This window comes from Chroicocephalus ridibundus, chromosome 1 (genome assembly GCF_963924245.1).
Source record: "Chroicocephalus ridibundus chromosome 1, bChrRid1.1, whole genome shotgun sequence".
Lineage (NCBI taxonomy): Eukaryota > Metazoa > Chordata > Aves > Charadriiformes > Laridae > Chroicocephalus > Chroicocephalus ridibundus.
In genome coordinates, this window is record NC_086284.1 from 205,830,121 (window position 1) to 205,852,285 (window position 22,165).

The 22,165-nt window shown below is 44.2% G+C and overlaps 1 protein-coding gene across 3 annotated transcripts in view; it reads right to left on the bottom strand.

Annotated features, from left to right (window-relative positions):
* Positions 1 to 493: 493 nt before the first annotated feature.
* Positions 494 to 22,165, bottom strand: part of LHFPL3 (LHFPL tetraspan subfamily member 3) — a 256,819-nt gene continuing 235,147 nt past the window's right edge. For all 3 annotated transcript variants that reach the window (XM_063323474.1, XM_063323476.1, XM_063323475.1), the window contains one exon: positions 494 to 3,238. In XM_063323474.1, coding sequence (XP_063179544.1) covers positions 3,210 to 3,238 — 29 coding nt within the window. In that variant the 3' untranslated portion in view covers positions 494 to 3,209. The remainder of the gene's footprint in view (positions 3,239 to 22,165) is intronic.

Sequence of the window (22,165 nt, forward strand, 5' to 3'; positions counted from 1 at the left end):
GTATAACTTCATGTGGTGAAATTAGGGGGAATAAATTGCTGAGCTTTACTGTGTCCTTCAAATCACTTGTTTGAGATTTCCAATCTATTTAGGAATAACTGAAATGCTTTGCCTGCAAAAATGAACAGGATTCATCATCCTATGCACCTGGCAGTTCTCTATTTAACTATAATTAGCTCCTAAATAATTTACGCTCTCCTTTCTCTTACCATAAACTAAGTTTTATACCAAACAAAGTAATCAGACACTTTATATTGTTGCCCATATATATATATATAATCAGGTACCAAAGATGATGACTTACCAATAAGGTTCTTATACTGTAAATTTGACCCATGCATACAAATCCCTGCGCTCATTAAGGGACTAGATTTTGCTTGGACTTTGTACACCTTGGGGACCTGTGTAGGTACAGGTGTGTAGGAGGTGGCCAGGCTTGTGTTTAGGAGGACAACAGTAATCCCAACAACAGCAGCCGTTACCACAGATGAGCTGGAGAAAAGCACTATCACACTTTATTTTAGTATGCTACAAAATTCATTGTTGAACTTTATTAGGTACTTTAATACCAAGCATACTTTAAAGTAACAAAAATTATTGTTGTTATTACTTTTTTACAGAAAATCAGGTATTTCAACAGTTTTCTTTACAGTTTGTTGACTTAAAAAAAATTACAATTGACAAGTTACAATGGAGTGGGATGGGAAAGTGGTAACATTTAAAAAGATAAAACATACTATTCATACTGAGTCAACATTTAGTGATGTACATTCTGGTATATCTCCCCTTCTGACTGTGTACAAATGGTACATTTTCATTGAGCTACCCCGGCAGGGTTGCGAGGTCTTGTGATGACACTTTTTTTGCAACATCTGTGTGTATTTAGAAAGGGCTTTTACATTACACAGTCACCATGATGCAAAACTTAGTAGTCCATAACAAAATAATATAATACAAAGAAACCCTGTTTCAGTGATTTCTATCGCAGCAGAAGTGCCACGACTGCAATAATTTGGGATAGTGGTAAACCTAAGGAGCAAATGAAGACGGTGATACAACAGCACATCCAGATAGCGAACCCTGTCACAGGCTTTGGAAGTGACAGTGTGGCTGTGAGCCCACAGGAGCAGGGAGTGAGGACGGGTTTCGCTGAGAGACCATTTAACGGGGACTCCTGAATGAATGTACTTAAGGATGTGCATCTTCCAGCTGACTCTGGTTGGACTAATCATAGATTTAAAGACCTGTCTGAAATGGGACCTTCATGAATTTATGCAGCCTCATGTATAAACTACTGGATTTTTACCTTCCATCCCCTTCAGGTCAGCAGCAAGTACTGGGAATACGTTTAGGGTAGTTGATTGATTTGCATGGGATTTTTGACCAGTTCTAACGCTGGTCCGGTAGAAGTTGGGGAATTACAAGATCAGGTCTGGATTAAACCAAAACTTTTTAAAAATTCTGCCAAGATTCACAGGTAAATTTACTTGGCAGACATCAACATCAGCATTCAGTCTCTAAAACAAGCAGTGCCACACTGGTACCTTGGTAGTTAGATGAAAGAGTTATCTAATTCCTTGCATTTATTTATTGACGGGTTGCTGAAAGATAATTTTTCATTCAAAAATAAAATAAATTTTCTGAGTTTCACGCACTAAATTCTGGGATAACTTGTGTTGTGCAGCCAATAGTTAAAAACCAGTTTTAACTCATGTTTTACTTCTGTCTTCAGTGTATTGTGTTATTTGGTATCAACATTAGCAATGAATTATTATTTTACCCATTTCCCCTAAAAGCCAAAGAATGAAGCACCAGGCTTAAAAAAACCTGAAGAAATGAGTGTTGCAGTGTTCATTTTGGGCTGGATTCAGCTGCGATACACAGGAGAGGGTGGAAGAAATGCAGGGAGCAGCGTGCTCCTGCCTGGTCCTGAGCCAGGAGGAGACGCGTGCCATGCTGGTATGTATCGGAGAGGAGCAGACGAGAGGGTGGTCCCTGCTTCCCTCTGTTGCTCTGTGTCTGGTGCTTGGCATCCAGGCCTTTCGCTATGAAGGCTTTCTTGATACCTGGTGCCTCCCCTCTGTTTTACTGCTCAGTGGCTTTTGGAGATGACGGTGGCCTTTGGGGAGTGACCCACCGAGCCCCTGCGGAGGGAAGCACCAGCCCCACCAGTGCCCCCCCGGGGGTCTGTGCACCCAGCCCTCACATAACTATTTGCAATGTGTATTTGCTTACTAGTCTCTTAATTTATGTATTGAGTTTAAGGGCAGAAGGGATTGTTAGATCACCTTGCCTGATTGGCGTTAGCACGGGCCAGAGAGTGTCACTCAGTGCTTATATGGGAGAACAAGGAAAAGAATAAAAATACCCTTGCTGTAAGCAGCTGCCTGTTACATTTAAGGGGTAAATTACTTTCTCTTATCAAAAAAGAAATCAAGAGCTTTTGTTTTGTCACTTCAAATACAAACAATTCTATGTGTCTTGGGAAATTATAGGATTATGATATTCAGTCAGACATATCTTATAGTATATATGCTTCATAGAACTAGAATATAGGTCAGAAATAATTTTTCAGCCTTAAGTTTGTTACAGACATAGATTAATTGGAACACATATGCAGTAAAAATTGAGAAGCTTTACAGTTTTAGTCAACTTATTATACAGTGAAGTAAATGAAGTGCAGCAATGTAGCAGTAAAAGTTATGCTTTTTCCACTAGGTGATGGAAACATTCAGAGAGTCTATTTATAAATGCTAATTTGAGAAAGATGTCCTATCAGCTTCTTGGCTACTGGGATAGGAATAGTCTGGAGTTAACTGCCTCTCTACTGTGAAAGGTTTTAAAGCTTTTTGCTTTCCGTCCGAATAAAAAAAATGACATTTACAAACCTCTTCAATGCATATATATTACATATGTTTATCTAGCAACAACTACACCCCTTTTAATTTATTCCCCAAATGTGACTTTTCATGCATGTCTTCTGGATGCTGTATTCAGCAACAGTTTCTAATGAGCTGGTGTGTAATCCATGATTGCATTTCTCTTCTGAAAATCACTTCCACGTCTGGCTGATCTATGTTTAGAAGGTGGCGCTTACCCATCAGGCATTTTTGCACTCGTCAGCGTTCTTCTCTGTCGGAGGCCCTTTCCCAAGCTTCTTCTCATTTTAATGTTGATGTACAAAAGCTGTTATTCATTTTGTTTTGTGCTCATTCTAGTGAGGATTGGCTTAGTAGGACTGTGCAAAACAGAGAGAAGAGAGAAGCTGGTTTACTGACAACAAACATACAGACGTTCACGCTGTGCTTGGCTTGGGGTGAGCCTCTGATCAATATTCTCATACATTTCATTATTTGCATTTCCATTTATTACGAAAAATGACAAGTTTAATCTTCAGATATGACAAGGATTTCTAATCTGGAATTCTTAAAAATAGTTTTTCATCAGCTAATCGACACAGGAAGTCAAAATAATGAGATTGTTTCATCTGAAGTTTGAACAATATGAAAATAAAGTTACAATGTGTGTGGGGCAAGAATGACATTTGCTAGATGAATGTCATGTATTGAGTTAAAATCCTGACATTTCTGTTCTGTATCAATAACTTCTTTCACTCCCCTGAGCACATAGTCCACTTTCAAAAAAAAGATAAAATAATAACTCATGTTAAATTTCGAAGGAGCAGTCAGCAATGAGGACAGCGGTGTTTTCAACCCAAACTCTCTCTTAAAGACTGATTCTCACCATCCATTTTCTATTTAGTGCAAACAGGAGAGTGCGCAGGAGAGCGGACACTGGTGAGGAAGGCTTCCCCCTCCTCGCGGGAGGTGACTGCCCGTAAATCAGCACTGGAGGGGGCAGCGCATGGGAACAGGGTCTTAATGAGAAAGTCTATTTATAGTTACCCACATACATGCAAATATAAAAACATGACTGCGTTTTGCCTTGAACAGAAGATTCTTGTACCAAATGAGCTCTGCAAATTCACCATTAGTTAAATGCCCCTTGGTCAGTTGGGCCAAACCATGAAGTCCTTTGGCAGGTAGCCGCCCTTTGGCCTCTTTTGAAAGGGTCACTAGTCATGGGTCCTACAAGCCACACATGCTGGGGGAGAGGACAGCCACCTTCGCTGTAACCCCACTCCCCTCATCATAACGCAGCGGCCTCCACAGGACACTGCTGGAATGCAGAACTCGGCGGAAATCACAATTTTTGTGAACGTAAAAGAAAAAGAACTGATTTCATTGTGAAATGGCAGTGAACTAAGAGTTTCAGAACTAGGAACTCTTAAAAATGTTTCTATGAGAAGACTGAAATATTTAATATCCCCACACATGTCACAGGGTGCAGCCACCTCCCGTTCCCATTGATTCCTCACATGCCTTGACTCTTGTGGTTGCCTTGGCCTGCTGATAATTCACCCAGGGACGCCAGGGAGAGTGATGCCTTGGAGCAGGATGCCCAGAGAGCTCGGGATGGTGGTACCATGAACCGGGAAGCTCGGTGGTGGCTAACCTTTCTGCTGCGGACTCCGGGTTCCTGCTTCCCCCATCAACGTCCAACAAATCAACATTTTCCAAGCACAATTTGTTTGGGAGGAAAATCTCTGACTCATTATAGCACACACGTGTTCAGCATGTGTCTGTAGCTCAGACATCTTTTACAAAGACAATACTTTTAATTGATGTTGCTGAGACTATAAAGTAGCAAGCAAGCTATGCAAGAAGCATAAGGTGAGCTAAGGAGGGACCTGCAGAAGACAAATGGACCTGTTTCGATTTCGTCAGAAAATGAATATGCAATATAGTGTTTGCTGTGGTATAAACATTTTAAAGATGTGGATATCTAATGGGACTGGTACTTTCAAACTGTAAAAAAAAAATCACCATTGATAGCTCCATGAGCTTCCTTTCCCCCTTTATAACATATTTGTGATAAAAAAATCTATTATAAATGGTCTGAGTTGGGAATTTCAGTATATTTTACTAATATAGGTATTAAGGTAATGAATATGGTTATCATTAATATAGGTAAATGGCACTACTAAATAAAAGAATAAAAAGAAAAGTGCTCGAGCCTCCGATCTGTTTCCTTACTAAGTGAGGTATTGGCTTTTTTGAGCCTCTTAAAAAATCCTTAGTTGGTGAAACTGAAATCCAGGGAAATCCAAAGTTGCACGGTGAGGAGCACATGCCCTGATACTCCTATGAACAATCTAAGGTGAATAGAACTGAATGAACCATTTCTTTCAATTATTTTTAATCATATTTCCATGTGCCTGTGTTATTCAAATCCTTAACAGTGCTTACTGGATTTCCAGCAATACTCGGTGTTGGGGTTGTAACATACTAAAACCTTTATTAGTTCTTTTGCTAAATTTTGCACACAGGTGTTATACACATGGAAATGAAATTTAATAAATGCCAGAGGTGCCTGGTTGATAAGGCAGCAATAAGTCATTCACATCTAACATCCCTCAGTCCGCTTTGTAGCACATCATAGGCTTCTGACTCCTTGAAGTTTCTTTTCTTAGAGCTACTTACCCTTTTCTAGTGTTGTTGCCTACAAATCAGTTAATGAAAGCAGTCTTCATGAAAGCCATATTACCCAAACCATCTGGGTGTTCTGCTGTTAAATTCTCTATTTAAAGTCTTGAAAGGCTGCCTGTTAGGCTGACATCCTGGCAACACGGTTATTACTCATATTCGACCTGTTCAATTAGGGCAGTAACTTCTGTTGACTGCAGAGCTGGAGTGCAGTCACTCTGGGAGGGATCTGCAGCATTTTAGTGTTTATGTACATTTTCAGAGAGAGGCCACCGATATTTATTTGTTTGAAGATGAATCACGGGGAGATTTCCAGGTTGCTCCCTGCCAAGGTATAAAGCACGTACTGAATGTCAGGTAGTCCCTTACATGCTGTTACTGTACAGCATGCACAGTAAATATACACCGAAAGGCAGACCTTCTAGGTCTGAATATATATTCTCTCCAGCAATCTTAACACTTCGCACCATTAATTTTCAACAGCCATATTTATACCATTTTCTTTGCCCTTTATTTGACTGGCATCTAGAAAATAACACTTTTCCAAGAGTTAATCTTTTATTGCTGTATCCAAACACACACAATAACTGAGCTAAAGAGCAACTGGAATTCACGGGCACACCAAAACTGGTGCTATTCCAAAATCACATCAGCTGGCAGAAGCCCATGGGCTAATGCACCAGAGATTTCTTCCCAGCGCCTGCACGGTAGCCTAGAGAGCAACATTATCTCTCTTGAATGCTGGCGCTGTGTTTGGTGTACGGGAGGAGGTGAAGGAGGAGAGAAACATTGCTGATGAAGGTCTGCAATTGAAAATAGACATGCTGAGGCACCTTGGGTAATGCCGCTGCCCGGGCAGTAGGCCAAAAAAATTTGGACAAGTTCAGTTTTAATGAGGCGCTTGGAGTTCTCGCCTTTCTGGTTATGATCTGCATCAGCTCCTTGTAACCACACGTCGATGGTTTTGTTGTTTGCATCAGGGTTGGTGCAATGCTAAGTGGCTTAAAACTCCACTTGTAGCTACTGCACCACGAAATTCGAATAGCAACATGCATTCAGGGCCTGGGCAGTTTCCAGATGTGTGTAATTAAAAGGCATGAAAGGCAGGTAAATGTCCAGCTGCACAGTGCAGCTGGTGTCCCATCTTCTCTTATTTCTTTGAAGACATTCCCTTTAAAACACGTGACAAAACCTATTTGAGTGGTCTGAGAGAATGCTTTTGTTTTCCATGTGATGAGAGAGAAATAATGTGTATTTGCATTTGCCTTTAAATGTGTATTCCCATTTTCCTACCTGCTGTGGGTGCCTTTTCCCTCTTGATGCACTGAGCATCCTTTGCCCTGGTCTCATTGGGGGGTGCTTATGCATTGCCCAGAGAGCCAACCCGGGGCAAATATTGTGCTCTCAATAAACAGCCAGGCACCAATGCGGGTCCTCTCCAAACTCTTAAGTCATAGAATCATAGAATCATTTAGGGTGAGAAAGACCTTTAAGATCACCAAGTCCAACGTTTAACCAAGCACTGCCAAGTCCACCACTAAACCATGTCCCTAAGCACCACAAGCTGAAACTCTAACATTTGTTTTGGAGTTGCTGTTCATAGATTGTCCTGGAAATAGGTGGCCAGGAGATGAATGAGTTGTGCCCTCTGGTGCACTGCAGTTTAGACAGAGTAAGGAGGGAACAAGGCTGCCCTATGGAGATGGAAGGAAGAATGAACAGAAATTCCCCAACTGTTTTGCTAGCAGCCCTCTTTCGGTGTTTCACAGTTCAGCATCTTCTCAACAAAACATGATAAATGACCTGTGCACACCAGGGCTGCCTAAGCGCGTTTCCTCCTCCTCCTGGCAAACCACTGGGCAGGATCTGGCAACTACCTGCTCTGCCGTCACTCACAGCTACTGAAGCCTACCTGAGAGGGCAGGGATTAAAGGGAGTACACAGCAAACCTTGAGGGAGTTACTAAAATGTTTACAAAACTTTGGGATTGAAATTGCGTGATGGTTTTGTCCATATGGTGTTAGAGGAGAAGCTCATCTCAGCAGAAGAGCATGTGAGCTGGCTGTTTTGCTGCAGCATTTCCTTGCAATAAAATAGAATTGAATCACATAAATATGACAAAGTTTTTGCTGATTCGGTATGCAAGCCCTGTGAAACCAGAGCTGAGCGGAATGGTAGGGCTTATTCGACCATTTCATGCACCCTGGTAGTGGCAGCAGCTGAAATCCACGTCACGGGTTGTAGGAAACAGAATCATGGAATAGCCTAGGTTGGAAGGGACCTTTCAGATCATCTAGTCCAACCATTAACCTAACTCTGACAAAAACCATCACTAAACCACATCTCTAAGCACTATGTCTACCTGTCTTTTAAATACCTCCAGGGATGGTGATTCCACCACTTCCCTGGGCAGCCTGTTCCAATGCTTGATAACGCTTTCAGTGTAAAAATTTTTCCTGATATCCAATCTAGACCTCCCCTCATGCAACTTGAGGCCATTTCCTCTTGTTCTATCACTTTTTACCTCGGAGAAGAGACCAACCCCCACCTTGCTACAACCTCCTTTCAGGTAGTTGTAGAGAGCGATAAGGTCTCCCCTCGGCCTCCTTTTCCCCAGACTAAACAACCCCAGTTCCCTCACCTGCTCCTCAGAAGACTTGCTCTCCAGACTCCTCACCAGCTTTGTTGCCCTTCTCTGGACCCGTTCCAGCACCTCAATGTCTTTTTTGTAGTGAGGGGCCCAAAACTGGAGACAGTACTTGAGGTGGAGCCTCACCAGTGCCAAGTACAGGGGGACAATCCCTGCCCTAGTCCTACTCACCATGCATTTCCTGATACAGGCCAGGATGCTGTTGGCCCTCTTGCCCACCTGGGCACACTGCTGGCTCATATTCAGCCGGCAGTGAACGAACACCCCCAGGTCCTTTTCTGCCAGGCAGCTCTCCAGCCACTCCTCCCCAAGCTTGTAACGCTGCATGGGCTTGTTGTGACCCAAGAGCAGGATCCGGCAATGTTTCCAGGGCCATAGGAAATAGTTTCAGGAGCATTCAATACTTTTCTAAATGTCCACTGGAAGGAGGGTCAGGCTGTTTTGCAGGCAGAAGGCTCATTTCATGGCTGCATATGGGCATTTCTAGCATCTGAGAGGATGGCTTCAGGGCCACAGGGGTGGTGATGGTTGGAGTTAACCACTGAACAGACAGAATGCGTTTTATTAGAAATCTTTTGCCAAGAAGAAACAGAAAAATGGCTGACGGATCCAGTCAGATCAATTTTGCCACGTTGCTGTGTATGGAGTATCTGTGTACGACATATTGATGGACAGACCTTTGCCATCAACAACTGATATACTGTCATTCACAAGAAAAAACCCAGCGCAGACGTAAAGCCACACTCCTTGCAGACTTCATTCTACCAGTGACCGTCCTGCCGGCCAGGTCCTGCCCTTCCCTGCCAGACTCTGGACAATTCTTGTAGTTTTAAACCCCAGTTTATTCTTACATTGCTTTTCCCCCTTTTTCTGTTGTTATATGTGGAGACTGACACATGGCGGGAGGAAATGGCTGTCAGTTCAGAGGCTGCTTGGTTGGTGGCAGTGTGCTGTAGGGGGAGAACAGTGACACGGCAGGGAAACATTATTTTCTGGGTTATTTTCTTTTATTTCTCCAGACAGAATGCTTTTTGAAGCCGTTATGACAGTAAGCAAAAGTCTCCAAAGAAAATTGTGGTTGTCAAGACAAATTACTTAAAAAAGAAGAAAGGATCAAGCAATTAAGTCTGCCCACCTTATGCTAAAGTATGAAGGGAGAGATATATTGGGAAATTTCATCTGGAGCATCAGGACAGTCTCCCTGCTTGTGGTATTGATTTATTCAAGTTCACATGCTTTTCCAGATGGAAATTTTGAAAGGTGAGGAGCTTTTTGGGGAAGAAAGAGAAGATGGAGAGTGGACTTGGAGGTGTATCTCCCCTAACATCAGCTCACTTGGAGTCAGGCATCAGGTGTGTGTTTCTGTCAGTCTCTGGAGAGGGACAGGGCCCTCCTGAGGTGACTCATTTCATCCTGGCATAGTTCCCAGGGTGGATGAGCACTTGTTGGCTCCTGCGGGACTGCAGACCATTGGATGAGACTGAAGGCCTAAATCTGAGATGGACAAAGTGAGGTATGTGAATCCTGGGCCTAAAATTATCCTGCACAGAGTGGTGAACAGCATACACGGAGACACAAAGAGAAGCTATTGCCCATGCACAGAAGATAATCTTGACTGAAATATCAAATTATTAGGCAGTTGTGGATTAGTTGTTTGTAACAGGTTGTCAAAGACCTCGTCTGAGCACAGCTTGAGGACAGGTATTTTTAGTCCTGTTGGGGCGTGCAGGTGTGTACCAGGACTGCCTTCATGGGGGAGCAAATGACTTTGCAGAAGGTGGGTCTAAGATTTCACCCCCAGCCCAGGAAGGCTCAGATAAATTCAACAGCTTAAGGGATGACCAGCCTGGGGTGCAGAGATGCAAGGAGCAGGTCAGGCTGGTGGGAAGGTATGAGCCAAGCTACGTGTGGCAGTCAGCTTAGTTGCTCTTGTCAGTCACACCGTGCCTGGGGAGCAGGTGAATTTTGACTGCAAATGTTGAGAAACAGCATTAGAGCAGCTTAAAGAAGGCACCTCATCAGAGCCTGAAAATTTTCTTATTTCCAAAGGATCCTCCTTCAACTACACCTAAATATAACCCGGTAGCAGTGAAAGGCTCTGAATCCCCGAATATGGTCAGGCTTCAATCTTCCTGCCACCGTTCCTAGTCCCTGGCTCGGGTGGCTTTCCTCTGGTTTGAATGCAGCTCCAAGAACACAACATATGTGTATGTGTCGGTGAGACAGACGGGAGGAGAGTGACAGGCAAAGGGAAGAGAGACCTATCCAAGGATGGAGTAAGTCATAGCTGTCATCACTGTCATCTGCTGGCACCAGTCTGGGCTGATGGGAACAGGGCTCTCTCGAGGGATGGCTCTGCTACCCACACCTCGCTACCAACAGCTTTCGGGTCCCTCAGCTGGACGGCTTGGTGCTGCACGACCATACCTCCCCAGCAGGCGTGACCGCCCTTCTGCTACCATCACACACCGTGCAGCCTGCCCTGAGCACGAGAGGAGGTTGTGTGTCCGCTCGAGCTGGCTACTGAAACACTGAGATGTAGTGATCAGATCCCGCTGAACAGTGGCAGCATTTTCCTCCATTTCAATATTTGCTCTGTGCCTGTCAAGAAAAGGAAGATTTTTATCATAATGAACAAAAACAGCAAAAAGCCTCTTATTCGTTCCCCTAAAGAGTTTTCTTTTACTGTGGGGCATCACAGAGATGCTCTTTCCTCCAGTGGTCCCTTTCCAGAAGGCTCATCAATTTGTCTTTTGTACTGGGTGACATTTCTGGCAAGTTTGGGATGGGAGTCACGTCTCAAGACAGGTTTGCTGGCATGGGAGATCTAGTATGTTGTTGGAGAGACTGTAGAGAGGCTGAAATGCCTTCATCAATAACGTCTTTCACGTGAAGTAGCTTCCTGCTCCACAGAGTTGTAGGCTCCAGTCAAGCAAAATCAGTTACTTGTTCGTCTATTTTTATTTCCTCTGTGTGGTTTGCTGCAGTCTTTCTTTTCCCAGATGGTCAAATAAATTGCTGTCACTAAACAGGAGTCCCTGAACAGTGATTCCTAAACTCTTCCTGTTCTTTAACTGCTTAATGAGAAAATATTTTACTTTCTTTATATTCTGCACATTTGCTGGAGTTGTTTTTCAGTCTTTCCCCTGGAACCCAGAGGATCTGTAGGTATTTTTTTTTGTTTCGCCAGCCTTCAAGCTGCGTGATCAGACTGCTCGGAAATCTCTGCATCGTCTTAATTTAAAAACTGTTACAAACTTTGATCTGTGCCTGTTTATTGAGAACCCCTCTGAGGATCCAGCCATGTCGGTGGAGGTACCTCCATAAGGTCCTGGGCAGGTCGGCCAGAAAATGTTTGGATTGTCATTTTATATTCTTAGGTTTTTTCATTTTGTTAATAGCAATTTATGTCCAGCTTTACTGGCTTTATACGTTCCAGGAGTTTTCTTCTGCTGTGCTGGGTAATGTTAGAAGCTGACGTTGGCGTATCCTTGGTGTGGGAAAACAAATTTTATTGACATTGATACAAAACTCTACTTGTCCAGGCTCGGCCGCCAGGGAGGGCAGAAGGCAGATGCCCAGGGCCAGCGGGGGCTGCGGGGGGCTGTGAGCAAGCGCCAGCTTGGGAAGAGCCAGTCGCCGATTTAAGTGTGGTGCCGAGGCTTCAGGTTGGTTTGAGCCTGCGTTTCTGTGCAGCAGAGAGACGGTGGGAGTTTGGCCCTGGGAGAAAGCCAAGATATTGAAGCAGATTCTGGAAGGTGCCAGCCAGGATCTCTGCATAAGGAAACTGCTACGATGGGGCTTATTTTAGTGGTGTGAAAGAAATGGAGCTCTGCTCTTTTTTCAACAGATTGGATTTCTCCAAATGGTTTCCCCGTTCATATAATGAGTTTTTCCTCCTAACAGAAAGGAGCAGGGCCATGACAGTTCTCTGGCCATTCTGGCATGTTAAAACGACATTTCTGTGAATGAAATAATTTGCCGATTTTAAATTCTAACATAATAATTAAAACTTCTACAAGAATTTCAGTTTAAGCGTCTCAGAAAACATAGTAAAAAAATATAAATGCTGGCGAATCTTAAATGCTGCAGAATAGTAAAAACTTTTAAACTTTCTTTTCTTTGTGCAAAATTATTTTCCGGGCTCTCTGGCCAGCGCCAAAGCTGTGTCACCTCGGAGCATGCCACAGATCCCACCTGCTTCCCTGCTGTGCCATGGCGCATCCAGGGGTTTCTAAAAGTTTTCCAAACTTTCTCTTTGTGCTGGTGGGAAGAGAAAATTCAGTAAGGGGGGTGGGCTGGGGCTGGGAGCAGGGCTCTGGCTGCTGGGGCTCACCGCAGAGGGGAAGTCCCACAGCTGGAGGGCTTCGTCCACTGCTGGAGGGCTTCGTCCACCGCTGGGGCAGGGGCTGGCCAAGGCAAGGCTGTGGGTCCTTCACCCTGAGCACACACTCCTCTCGGAGGGGTTGGCCGCTATTATGTTGGGTCTCAATCAAAATCTGCTAATGAGCTGTGAACATTGATCCCATTTCTGCCTCTGAGAAAGATATAGGTGCCAAGTTACATGTTTATGGGAAACAGAAAGATAACGATCTAGAGAAGCTTTAGTCTGAGGTTATAAAACTGCGGCTTAATGATCAGCTTACCTACGCACAGGAATATTAATTAACTGGCTATATACTCTCTAGGCAAATAGGAAATATCTGTGGCTGTGCCTAAGGGCCGTGAGCGTTTCCAAAGCTGTGACACATCAAACTAATAAAAAAATCTTTATGGGGTTTGGTGACATTCATCTAGAACAGAGGCTGGATTTGGCAAATGGCAAAGCCAGGGACTAAGAAGAGGGCGAGGTTTTTGGTGAACACCATCCGTTGTGGAAACCTGCCTGATGTGCAGCAAGGAGCATCTTCCCTTTCCAGCTGCCCGCTGGATTGCTGCAAAACCGATTTATGCAGGCTTTGGACAATATATAAGGATTTATTATTGCTATTAATTTATATTATTCCCTTAAACATTTTTTTTGAATTGCTGTAGGAGTGTTAAGTGCACTCTTGCAAAAGAAAAAGAGGAGATTCCTTCCCTGAAGAGCTTTCAGCACAGGAGGCAGACTGTGATTAACAGTGCAGAGAAAAAAAAACACCCTTCACAGAGAAGGAAGGGAAGGGCTGTGTTAGGAAATTGCCAGCTGGAAAGCACGCAGGAAGGCGGGCTGGTTCGCAGTAGCCCTGAAGAACAGGTGTGGTACAGTGTCCTGATTGTGCTCCTTCTCCTCTGGGTCAGAAGAGGAAGGTGACAACCCGGCGTATCCAGCAAGTCCTGCAGTTTTAAGCACATGAGTGTTAGCAACTGCTGCGCATATGAAATGGTGGTGGCAATAAAAAAAGTATCACTCCTAGTGTTGCCTTCCTCCTGCCTGTGGGAGCCGATCATCGGAGGGAAGCTGTTGGCTCCCACCTGTTCCCCGTTCCCGCAGGAGCCTTGCAGACACAGGTGTTCCCTGTCCTCTGCACCCAGCATCGCTCCATCTCCCTAGTGCCACCTCACAGCCCTTTTCTGCTCTGTCCCATTTCCACATGCTGCTACATTCCCTGCACACAGTATCTCCTGGTGATGCGTGATGCCCTCACGATGGAGACTAAAATAAATAACTGTTCAGGTAACCAGTCTGTAAACATCTCAATACACCCAGTGTTTTCTAGCCCTATCCTTGAGGCCTGTCTATATGAAGGCATGAATACAGAGGCCTTAACCATATGAACTTCACTTGTAACCTCTGGCGTCTCTTGCAGGAGTGAGAAGACCACCAGTGGCCTGAAGGGCAGGTCTTTCTACAGGCTCCCGCTCTCCAGCAGAGCCTTCTCTAACACTCAGGTGTGGCATCCACGTGGTGCTCTAAACAGTCCACCTTATCCCCTCCTCTGTAAGGATCACGCTTCATACACCATAAGATCGGCTCCAGGGCTTAGGAGCCTCGGTGGCTTCTTTTCCCCTTTTTTGCTACACCTGAGTCACACACACACGAACAATTTTCCATTAGTTTGGCTGTTCCCACCAATGACGGTAAGGCAATTCTTGTGTAAATGCCACCTTTCTATGTCTAAGCATGTGACTGCTGTTGTAACAGCAAGAGAGAGCAGAGTGGTCTCAAGAAGCAACCATCCCGGTGGAAAACACTAACAGGGAGGGGGAAACCCCCCACCCCACTATCTCAAACCAAAACCCAGTTCCACCAGGATTCTTCAAAGCTCAGTCACCCCTTCCTCAGAGAACAGACCATTAGATAAAGAAGACATTGATATAGATTTGCTCAGACACGAAGCTCATCCATAAAAAAGGGAGGGGGCTGAGATAAAGGGAAAACAAGTCTGGTCTGCACAGTTACATCCGCAGTTACTCCCCGAGGAGCTGTGCAGTAACACCTTTCACTCCACCTGCAGCCCTTAGTACGGGGGTTAATGCACTCTCCTGCTGTGTGGCTCTAGTAAAGCTCTAATAAAGGCTTCCACCCTCCCACCCCCTAAACAAGTGATTTTTGTCCATCCTTCCCTCTTATTTTCCTCCATCAGAGTACGGCCAGGTCAGCGGTGGGAGCACAGGGGACCCTGCTGGGCTACCAGGGCTCAGGGTCGTGCCAAGAGCTCCTCGCCTCTGGCTGACCCCGGCGGTGTCCACTTTTCAGTGCAGGTGCTGCTAGTGTTTGGTAACCATCACCAACTGAGACACCTCCTCGGTGCTTAAATAATAATGATGGATTTCTGCTCTGGAGTGATAGCTTGTGTTGTGCAGCTGGGTTAATGTATGTCAGCTGTCATCGTCCTTGTCAGCCGCTGCTGTCAGTGAGCGGCAGATAAGTAAATCTGTGATGATGCATATCCCAGAGAGAGCAGGGATTAAATATTTCATGGCTTCAGACACTGAAACGTCTCCTCATCTGGAGTCCTTTTCTGGCGGTCACGTCCTCTCAGATCACCCCAGCCCTGGGGACGAGCAAAGGCTTCCCGGGTTTCTGAGACCGTGGGGCAGGGAATCACCGGAGGCAAAGTCCCTGCAGCCAGGGAGAGCCACGCTGCTGCTTCAGTCATGGCGAATTTAAAAATAAGCAGAAACTCAAGGAAAAAGAAAAATCTCCTTTTTTTTCCTGACATGCCTGACAAGGCAGTTGTGCAGAGCGTGGTGTTTACCCTCCTGCTCCTCCAGCACTGACCAGGGAGAGGTGGCCTAGCACCCACCTTGGGCTGTCGCTGGGACACGCTGCTGAGAACCCGGTGCCGAGCACCTGCGGCAGCGCGGTGGCTCACTCCGTGTGGGCAACACTATGGAAAGCATCAGCCGTGGCTGTAGTTAGGTAAATGTGGTTGTTTCGTGGTGTTTCCAAAATGATGGGTCACCAAACCTTGGAGATGAGCTTCATGGTCATTCCTACAGCACCATGTGTCCCTCCTCTTTCTTCTCTGAAGTGTTTCTCAAAACCCATTGCTAGCGAAGTCTTAGATTACTGATTGCTTGGAGACAGGAAAAAATGCCATCATTCAGATTTCTTCATTCTCATTTCCTGGTATTGCCCGTAGGAACTTTATATTGAAGGGATTTTCAGTGCAAAATACCAATTTGTTGAGACTGAAGTTTTCTCGGGTTCTTCTTGTTTTTATCACATCAACGGAGCTATTCTAGGGGGATGTGGAAAATGAAAGAAAATGCTCTGATAAACAAAGTCTTGGCTACGTTGGAAACTGTCTCTTTTCCACTAACTACCTACAGAACCAAACAAAAATGAAAATGTCCTCTTTTTTGTTCCACACCAGAAGAGAGAGAAGACCCATCCTGTCAACACTGCTCGTGAAATGAAGTCCTTGTTTTCCAGAAAGCCTTAATGAGCCACAAGCCTTTGCAAGCCAGGGAGACGTAAAAACATGAGCTTCTGAAAAGCCTGATTTCTTTCTTATTTACCTCACGTTCCCTGAGAGCTAGGGGTTTTCTTTGCAATTATGAGGAACAGAAGTTGTTGGGTTTTTTTTGAAAGCTGAGATTCAATTGCAACATGTGATTCAGAGTTGAAACATAGCATGAGCGATCGTGCCATTTCCAAACCTGTAGGTAACTGCCCAGGGATTTCATCTTCATCCATTTCTCCTCTTTATAACATCTAATCTCCTTCCTTTGCTGTGCTTTTTATCTGGACAACAGGTATACAGAGGCTTCCGTGTGGGTATGTTCCTATATAGGTCTGTGGTTCCTCTGACTCTGGTATCTGAGGGCTCCGTAGCTGGACCCCAGCAGAAGACAAGTATTGAGGCTTTGCAGGTGGATTTTTCTGCTTCACTATTATGTAAGTTGCCAACATCAGTATTCATCTGCACATTGCTAAGTAGCAGCGTTTCTGCTTTTTTTTTTTCTTTCATGCAGAGAAAGTAGTTTGTGCTGTCTTACATAAAAATAGCAAATTTTATGAGATGCATTTCCCTCAGGCCCCACGGAATAGAATTTGTTCTGTAATAAGAGACCAATGTGTTTTAATTGCTTGTTGTAGACTATTACCTGTTAAATTTGTCTGAAAGTGTGACATCAGCAAAAAACTTCTTTTCTGTTTTGCTTCCTTCTACTTTACAGCTGTCAAATAGCTTCAACATCTAAGGATAAAACATGACAGATGACTCAAATATGTGACAGGTCATAAAATATTGATTCTTTGTGTTACCTGCCAATGAAACACATGCCACTGTGGGTAAATCTTCTTTAATTGGGATTCCTGACTTCTGATTGTTATAACCCCAGTTTAGGTTGAAGTCTAGAATTATGAAGTAATGGGTTTGGTCTTAGGAAATGCTGAAGCCTGTAAATAAGAAATAAGTAAGTTTTACTTTTCTTAAACTAGTGCTTTTTATCTAGACTCCCAGCTGTGTTTTCTGTTACAGTCTACATCTGCTGGAAACCCTTTCGGACTTTTCTGTTTCCTTTTTGACTGAGTAGAGCCAACTCAACTCCTAAGGTCATATGATAATGAGGAGCATCTTGGATCCATCAAGGACTTCCCACTGAGATTTTTTTTTCCAAGATAAGAACATTCTTTTGATTACTTATGAAATAAATAAATCATATTTACTATATTATTTTCCAGGATTTTGGAATTTCCCTAGTTAAGCTTATAATTTGCAGCCTTTTTAGGTCATTTTCAACTTGCAAAGACTTAGACTGGGCTTTCTTGTCTGGTTCTCCATGAAAACTGGGCCTTTTTTGCCGAATGAAGGCAGCATTTGTTGGCTAGGGCTCAGTGTGTAAGATCTTTCGGCAGACACAAGGAGATGCTGCCCTACTTGAACCTCCCATTCAAGCAAAATGCTGGAAGATAATGTTCAAAATTAGATTTGTAATCTCTGTTGAGCAGGGGTTGTGTCTCGTACAAGTTTAGGGGTCAGAAAAAAACGCAGTGCTTCTGCAGCGAAATGGTGGCAGCTGCCCGTCTGCTGACTTGAGTCTGTATGAGCAGACTTGTGTCACATCTTCACTTCTAAAGTGCTTCTCTGCCCGTGACTGAAAACTTCTCGCAGGAAACTTAACATCATCCTTCCTAAAAGAAGCCCTCTCTAGTGTGGTGAGCCCCCTTTCTAACCATGTAATTGTGTGCTTTCAACGCAAAATTATCCAGGACCAGAAGAGCAATGACCCATTGGAGGCTGGCAGACATCAGCCCTGAGAGTAGGAGGTCTTGGAGGCTACTATGGTCTCTGCCACTGATGAGGTGGAGATCCCGGCTCCCCAGAACTCCTGGCCTGGGAAACTCACTGGCCCACAGGTGCCAAACTGGGTCCCTGGTCCAGGTGGGATGAACGGTGCAGAGGAGCAGATGTGCTTTAGGTTATTTTATTGGAAGCTGAAGGACATATCTTCTGTGTGGCTTGGGAGGGATGGGCAAGCTCTTCCATGATGCACCATGAAACTATTCCTGGGGCAGATCCAGCCCCAGAAGTGCTGAGAATTGTAGGACAACACCTGCAAGCAAAAATACTGGCCCTTTTATGAGGCGGGGGGAGTGCCAACATGGCCAGGGCTGACAGCAGGAATCGAGCCCAGCTTTGCAGCTGGGTTGCTCCCAGGCATCATTTGCCACACCTAGGAGATTTTGATGGTGCAGATAGACCTTGTGAGTATGTCCCTCTGGTTTTAGGGCACCCTTGTGTGACCAAATTACCACAAGAACTCTCACATTCACAATACTTCACCCAGGAATTAAAAAGAAGGTGAGACAATTAGCCCTTGTATCACAGCAGCTCCATCAGCGCTGGATGAAATGAAAAAAAGTCTACTGAAAGTACAGAACAAGTATTTGATGAACACTGGCTGATGTAGCACCTCTGTGCTTGGAAGGTTATCTGTTTTCCGATTGTGTAAGCCAGTCTACTAAAAGACTTGAACTGCAAGTCTTGTCTCTGGTATTCTCCATTGGGACTACAATCTGAAAAGCATCCTCACAGCATTTAGGAAACACTATTTAGATAAACTGCTATGAAAATAAATGTAAAACTTGTTGGGAAAACATACTCTAAGTGGTGAGCAGTGGTTCACTGTCCATCTGGAGGATTGCATTTTTTAGACTTTCATGGGAATCTGTCTTAGGCCTGATATTGTTAAAATATTTCCTTTAACCACTTGGATAGTGGAATAGAGGATCTTTTCCATTTGCATTATCCAGGAGGAACTTCAGGTGTGTTGCAGGACAGAAATCGTATTCAACATTTATAATGAATTAAAGAAGTGGCCTGAAAAAATAGGACACAATTCATTAGCAATATGTGCATGGGCAGGAGAAGGAGTTGCACGAAATATAAGTTAGGGACCAAGTGACCCCATGAGTCCATGGGTTCCTTCTGTTGTGCAAAAAGACAAATGCCCTACCAGGATCTGCAAGCAGGAAAATCTATTTGCAAGATGTGCGAAGTGGCTCTAGCAGGCTACTCAGCAAGGCTTTGGCTGCATGGATGGCTTTTTGGGACTAGGCTATAAGAGAGAAGTGGGCCTACTGGGTACAGACAAGAGCAGAGAAACGAGAGTGGTCAGAAGCCTTGGAAATCTTAATGTAAGAGAAAACATGGGCAATTGAGCTGTTTAGTCTAGGGGAAAGGAGACTTACTGGACATAACACTTAACTATGAAAAAAGCTGCTGCAAAAGAGAAGAGAATAAATCATTCTCTCTGGGGATGTAACAAGTAATGGACTTAAGGCGCAGCCAGGGAAATTTCACTTAGACTTTAGGAGAAGCCTATCTAGGATAACGCCCATTGGCCAGCACAGCAGCTGCTGAGAGAGGAGTGGGACCCAGCGATTCTGGGGGCCCTGTGGCGGTCTCCCCACCTAAGGGTCCTCACTCCCTGCAGCCCAGCATGGCTGGAGGCACATATTGCACCCACAGACATCCGACAGGGAGAGAAGAAAAGAAAAAGGTGCTGTCTCCACCTTACACCCCTTGCCCCAGTAGGAGGTACGACAGCCCCTTGGGCATGCTGGACTGCAGAGGCTATTTGTAAGCCAAGGCTCAGGGGACAAGTGATGACTTGCTGTTCGCAATATCCCTCTTTGGAGGGACTAACTTCCATAGGGACATTGTGCTTTTTCCCCAAATGACTTACACAGAGGGCATTTCCAGTGATCAGGGAAAGAAAGATTCCCGAACCCTTATTTCTGTGCCAACTGTACTGTCTATTTTTAACAGCAAGCTGGCATTAGCATTTGTTTGCTAAAAATAAACATATTTCAAATGCAATTCATTACATAGCGCATTAGGGTAAAGGCAATTTATGCTTCAGTCAAGAAGAAATATTTTTAAGGGATAAATTAGTTCATGCAAATATCTGTGGCTTGCACTCAGTGCACATGGTACCAGCAGAGATGGTGCTCTGATTTCAGTCGATTGGGGTAGATCATAGAATCATAGAATGATTTGGGTTAGAAGGGACCTTAAAGATCATCTAGTTCCCACCCTCCTGCCACGGGCAGGGACACCTCCCACTAGACCAGGCTGCTCAAAGCCCCATCCAGCCTGGCCTTGGACACTTCCAGGGATGGGGCATCCACAGCTTCTCTGGGCAACCTGTGCCAGTGTCTCACCACCCTCACAGTAAAGAATTTCTTCCAAATATTTAATCTAAATCTACCCTCTTTCAGTTTAAAACCGTTACCCCTCGTTCTATCACTACATTCCCTGATAAAGAGTCCCTCCCCATCTCTCCAGTAGGCCCCCTTTAGGTACTGGAAGGCCTCAATAAGGTCTCCCTGGACCCTTCTCTTCTCCAGGCTGAACAACCCCAACTCTCTCAGCCTGTTTTCATAGGAGAGGTGCTCCAGCCCCCTGATCATTTTTGTGGCCCTCCTCTGGACTCAGGGGGCCCCAGAGCTGAACGCAGTACTCCAGGTGGGGGTCTAATGAGATCACAAAATTCAGGAAGCTGCTGAGGAGCTCATACGACATCCTATTTTAACTTAATTAAAAACATGAGCACAATTATGTAAGAGAAAAATAAAAAAGAGATGGAGGGTGTTAGAAACATTTCTCCCTTACAGCTGCAGCATAGCAGAATGGTAACAAATGGGCAGACATGTTTTTTGGAGAGGAGGTATTCTTTATTATATTGACCATAACGGCTTCCTAAAACCTAAACAACACTGCTTCTTGCCCACAGAACAGAGGAATATTACAAGGGCATAATTTTGAATCAGAAAATGCCCATGCATAAGGGTTTTGAAGCGGGTTTAGATGAGCTGCTGAGTCAGGAGCTGGACGGTGATCTCTGGTGAACCTGTCCTTCATGAATTGCCTAGTCTCTTTTTGATTTTTTTAAAATATAACTTTAGCTTGCAAAATGTTTTGTGGAAATAAAGTATTTCAAGCAAAACATGCTAGTTTTGTTGGCACTTTTATCAGGAGGATTTCTAGCACACATAGGGAATTACTGCTCTGAACCAAGGTTCACAAGTAAGAACTGAACCTGAGCCTCATATACCTCTCATGAGTGCCCCCCTCTCTCCTTCCCGTTGTAATTCAGAACAAAACCAACATACCGTAAATAAATAACAAACATAAAAAGACAAAATCCACTCAGAGTCTTCAGGATACACGGGGGAAAAGCAAGGCTTTCATTTCCAGCCAGTGCTAATGAGCAGGATGCAGCATGTCCTGCAAAAATCAGGATGGTCTGATTCTACCCACTAGGGGGAAGTGCTGTACCTATAGTTTCCAGCTCACTCACAGCAATACCGGTAATTTCAAGATAAGTGAGCACTACTAAGAAAATTAACGTTACTTGTAATTTAATTCAAACCAATGTAAAATTGGAATATCCCAGAAACCGTTATTAAATGTTCAAAATCAAAAAATAGTAACTTCTTGAGTTTAGGGTCCTTCAGTAAACAATACCTTGAATTTTCCAGACTTTATCTAAAAAAAATATATTAAAATCTACTGGTTTGCCTGAAAAATGTGGGTTTTTTCTATATTCTTTTGAAATACCCAGATGAAATACTTTAAATTAAAACAATTTGCATAACCTCAGAAATTGTATCTGTGAAATGCTCCTGATGATTCATAGTCATTTGTGTTAAATATGCAAAAGCCAACACCTTGCTGTCCCAAAATAATTTGGTGGCAGGATCCTTAGGTAATGGCAAACACCTGCAACAAAATGCAAAGGGAGAGGTAAGAACCCGGGTGTGCTTCCCACCGCGGATGTTCTGCTGGGGGAATGCCACAGCTGGTGGGACAAAGTCTCTGAACATGGGAGGAAAAAAATCTCTGATTTCTTCTCACAGCCTCATAACTATGCAGGTTTGGTGCTTTAGCAGTTCCTAGGTGCCTGTTTCATCAGAAACACCCGCTGAAGTAGCACAAGTTGAATCACGTCTGCAGTTATTGTGGTTTCAGATTCCAGGGATGGGGAATGTGTTAGCACTGGTGCCCACTGGCAAGGGAGCTGGTTTTGG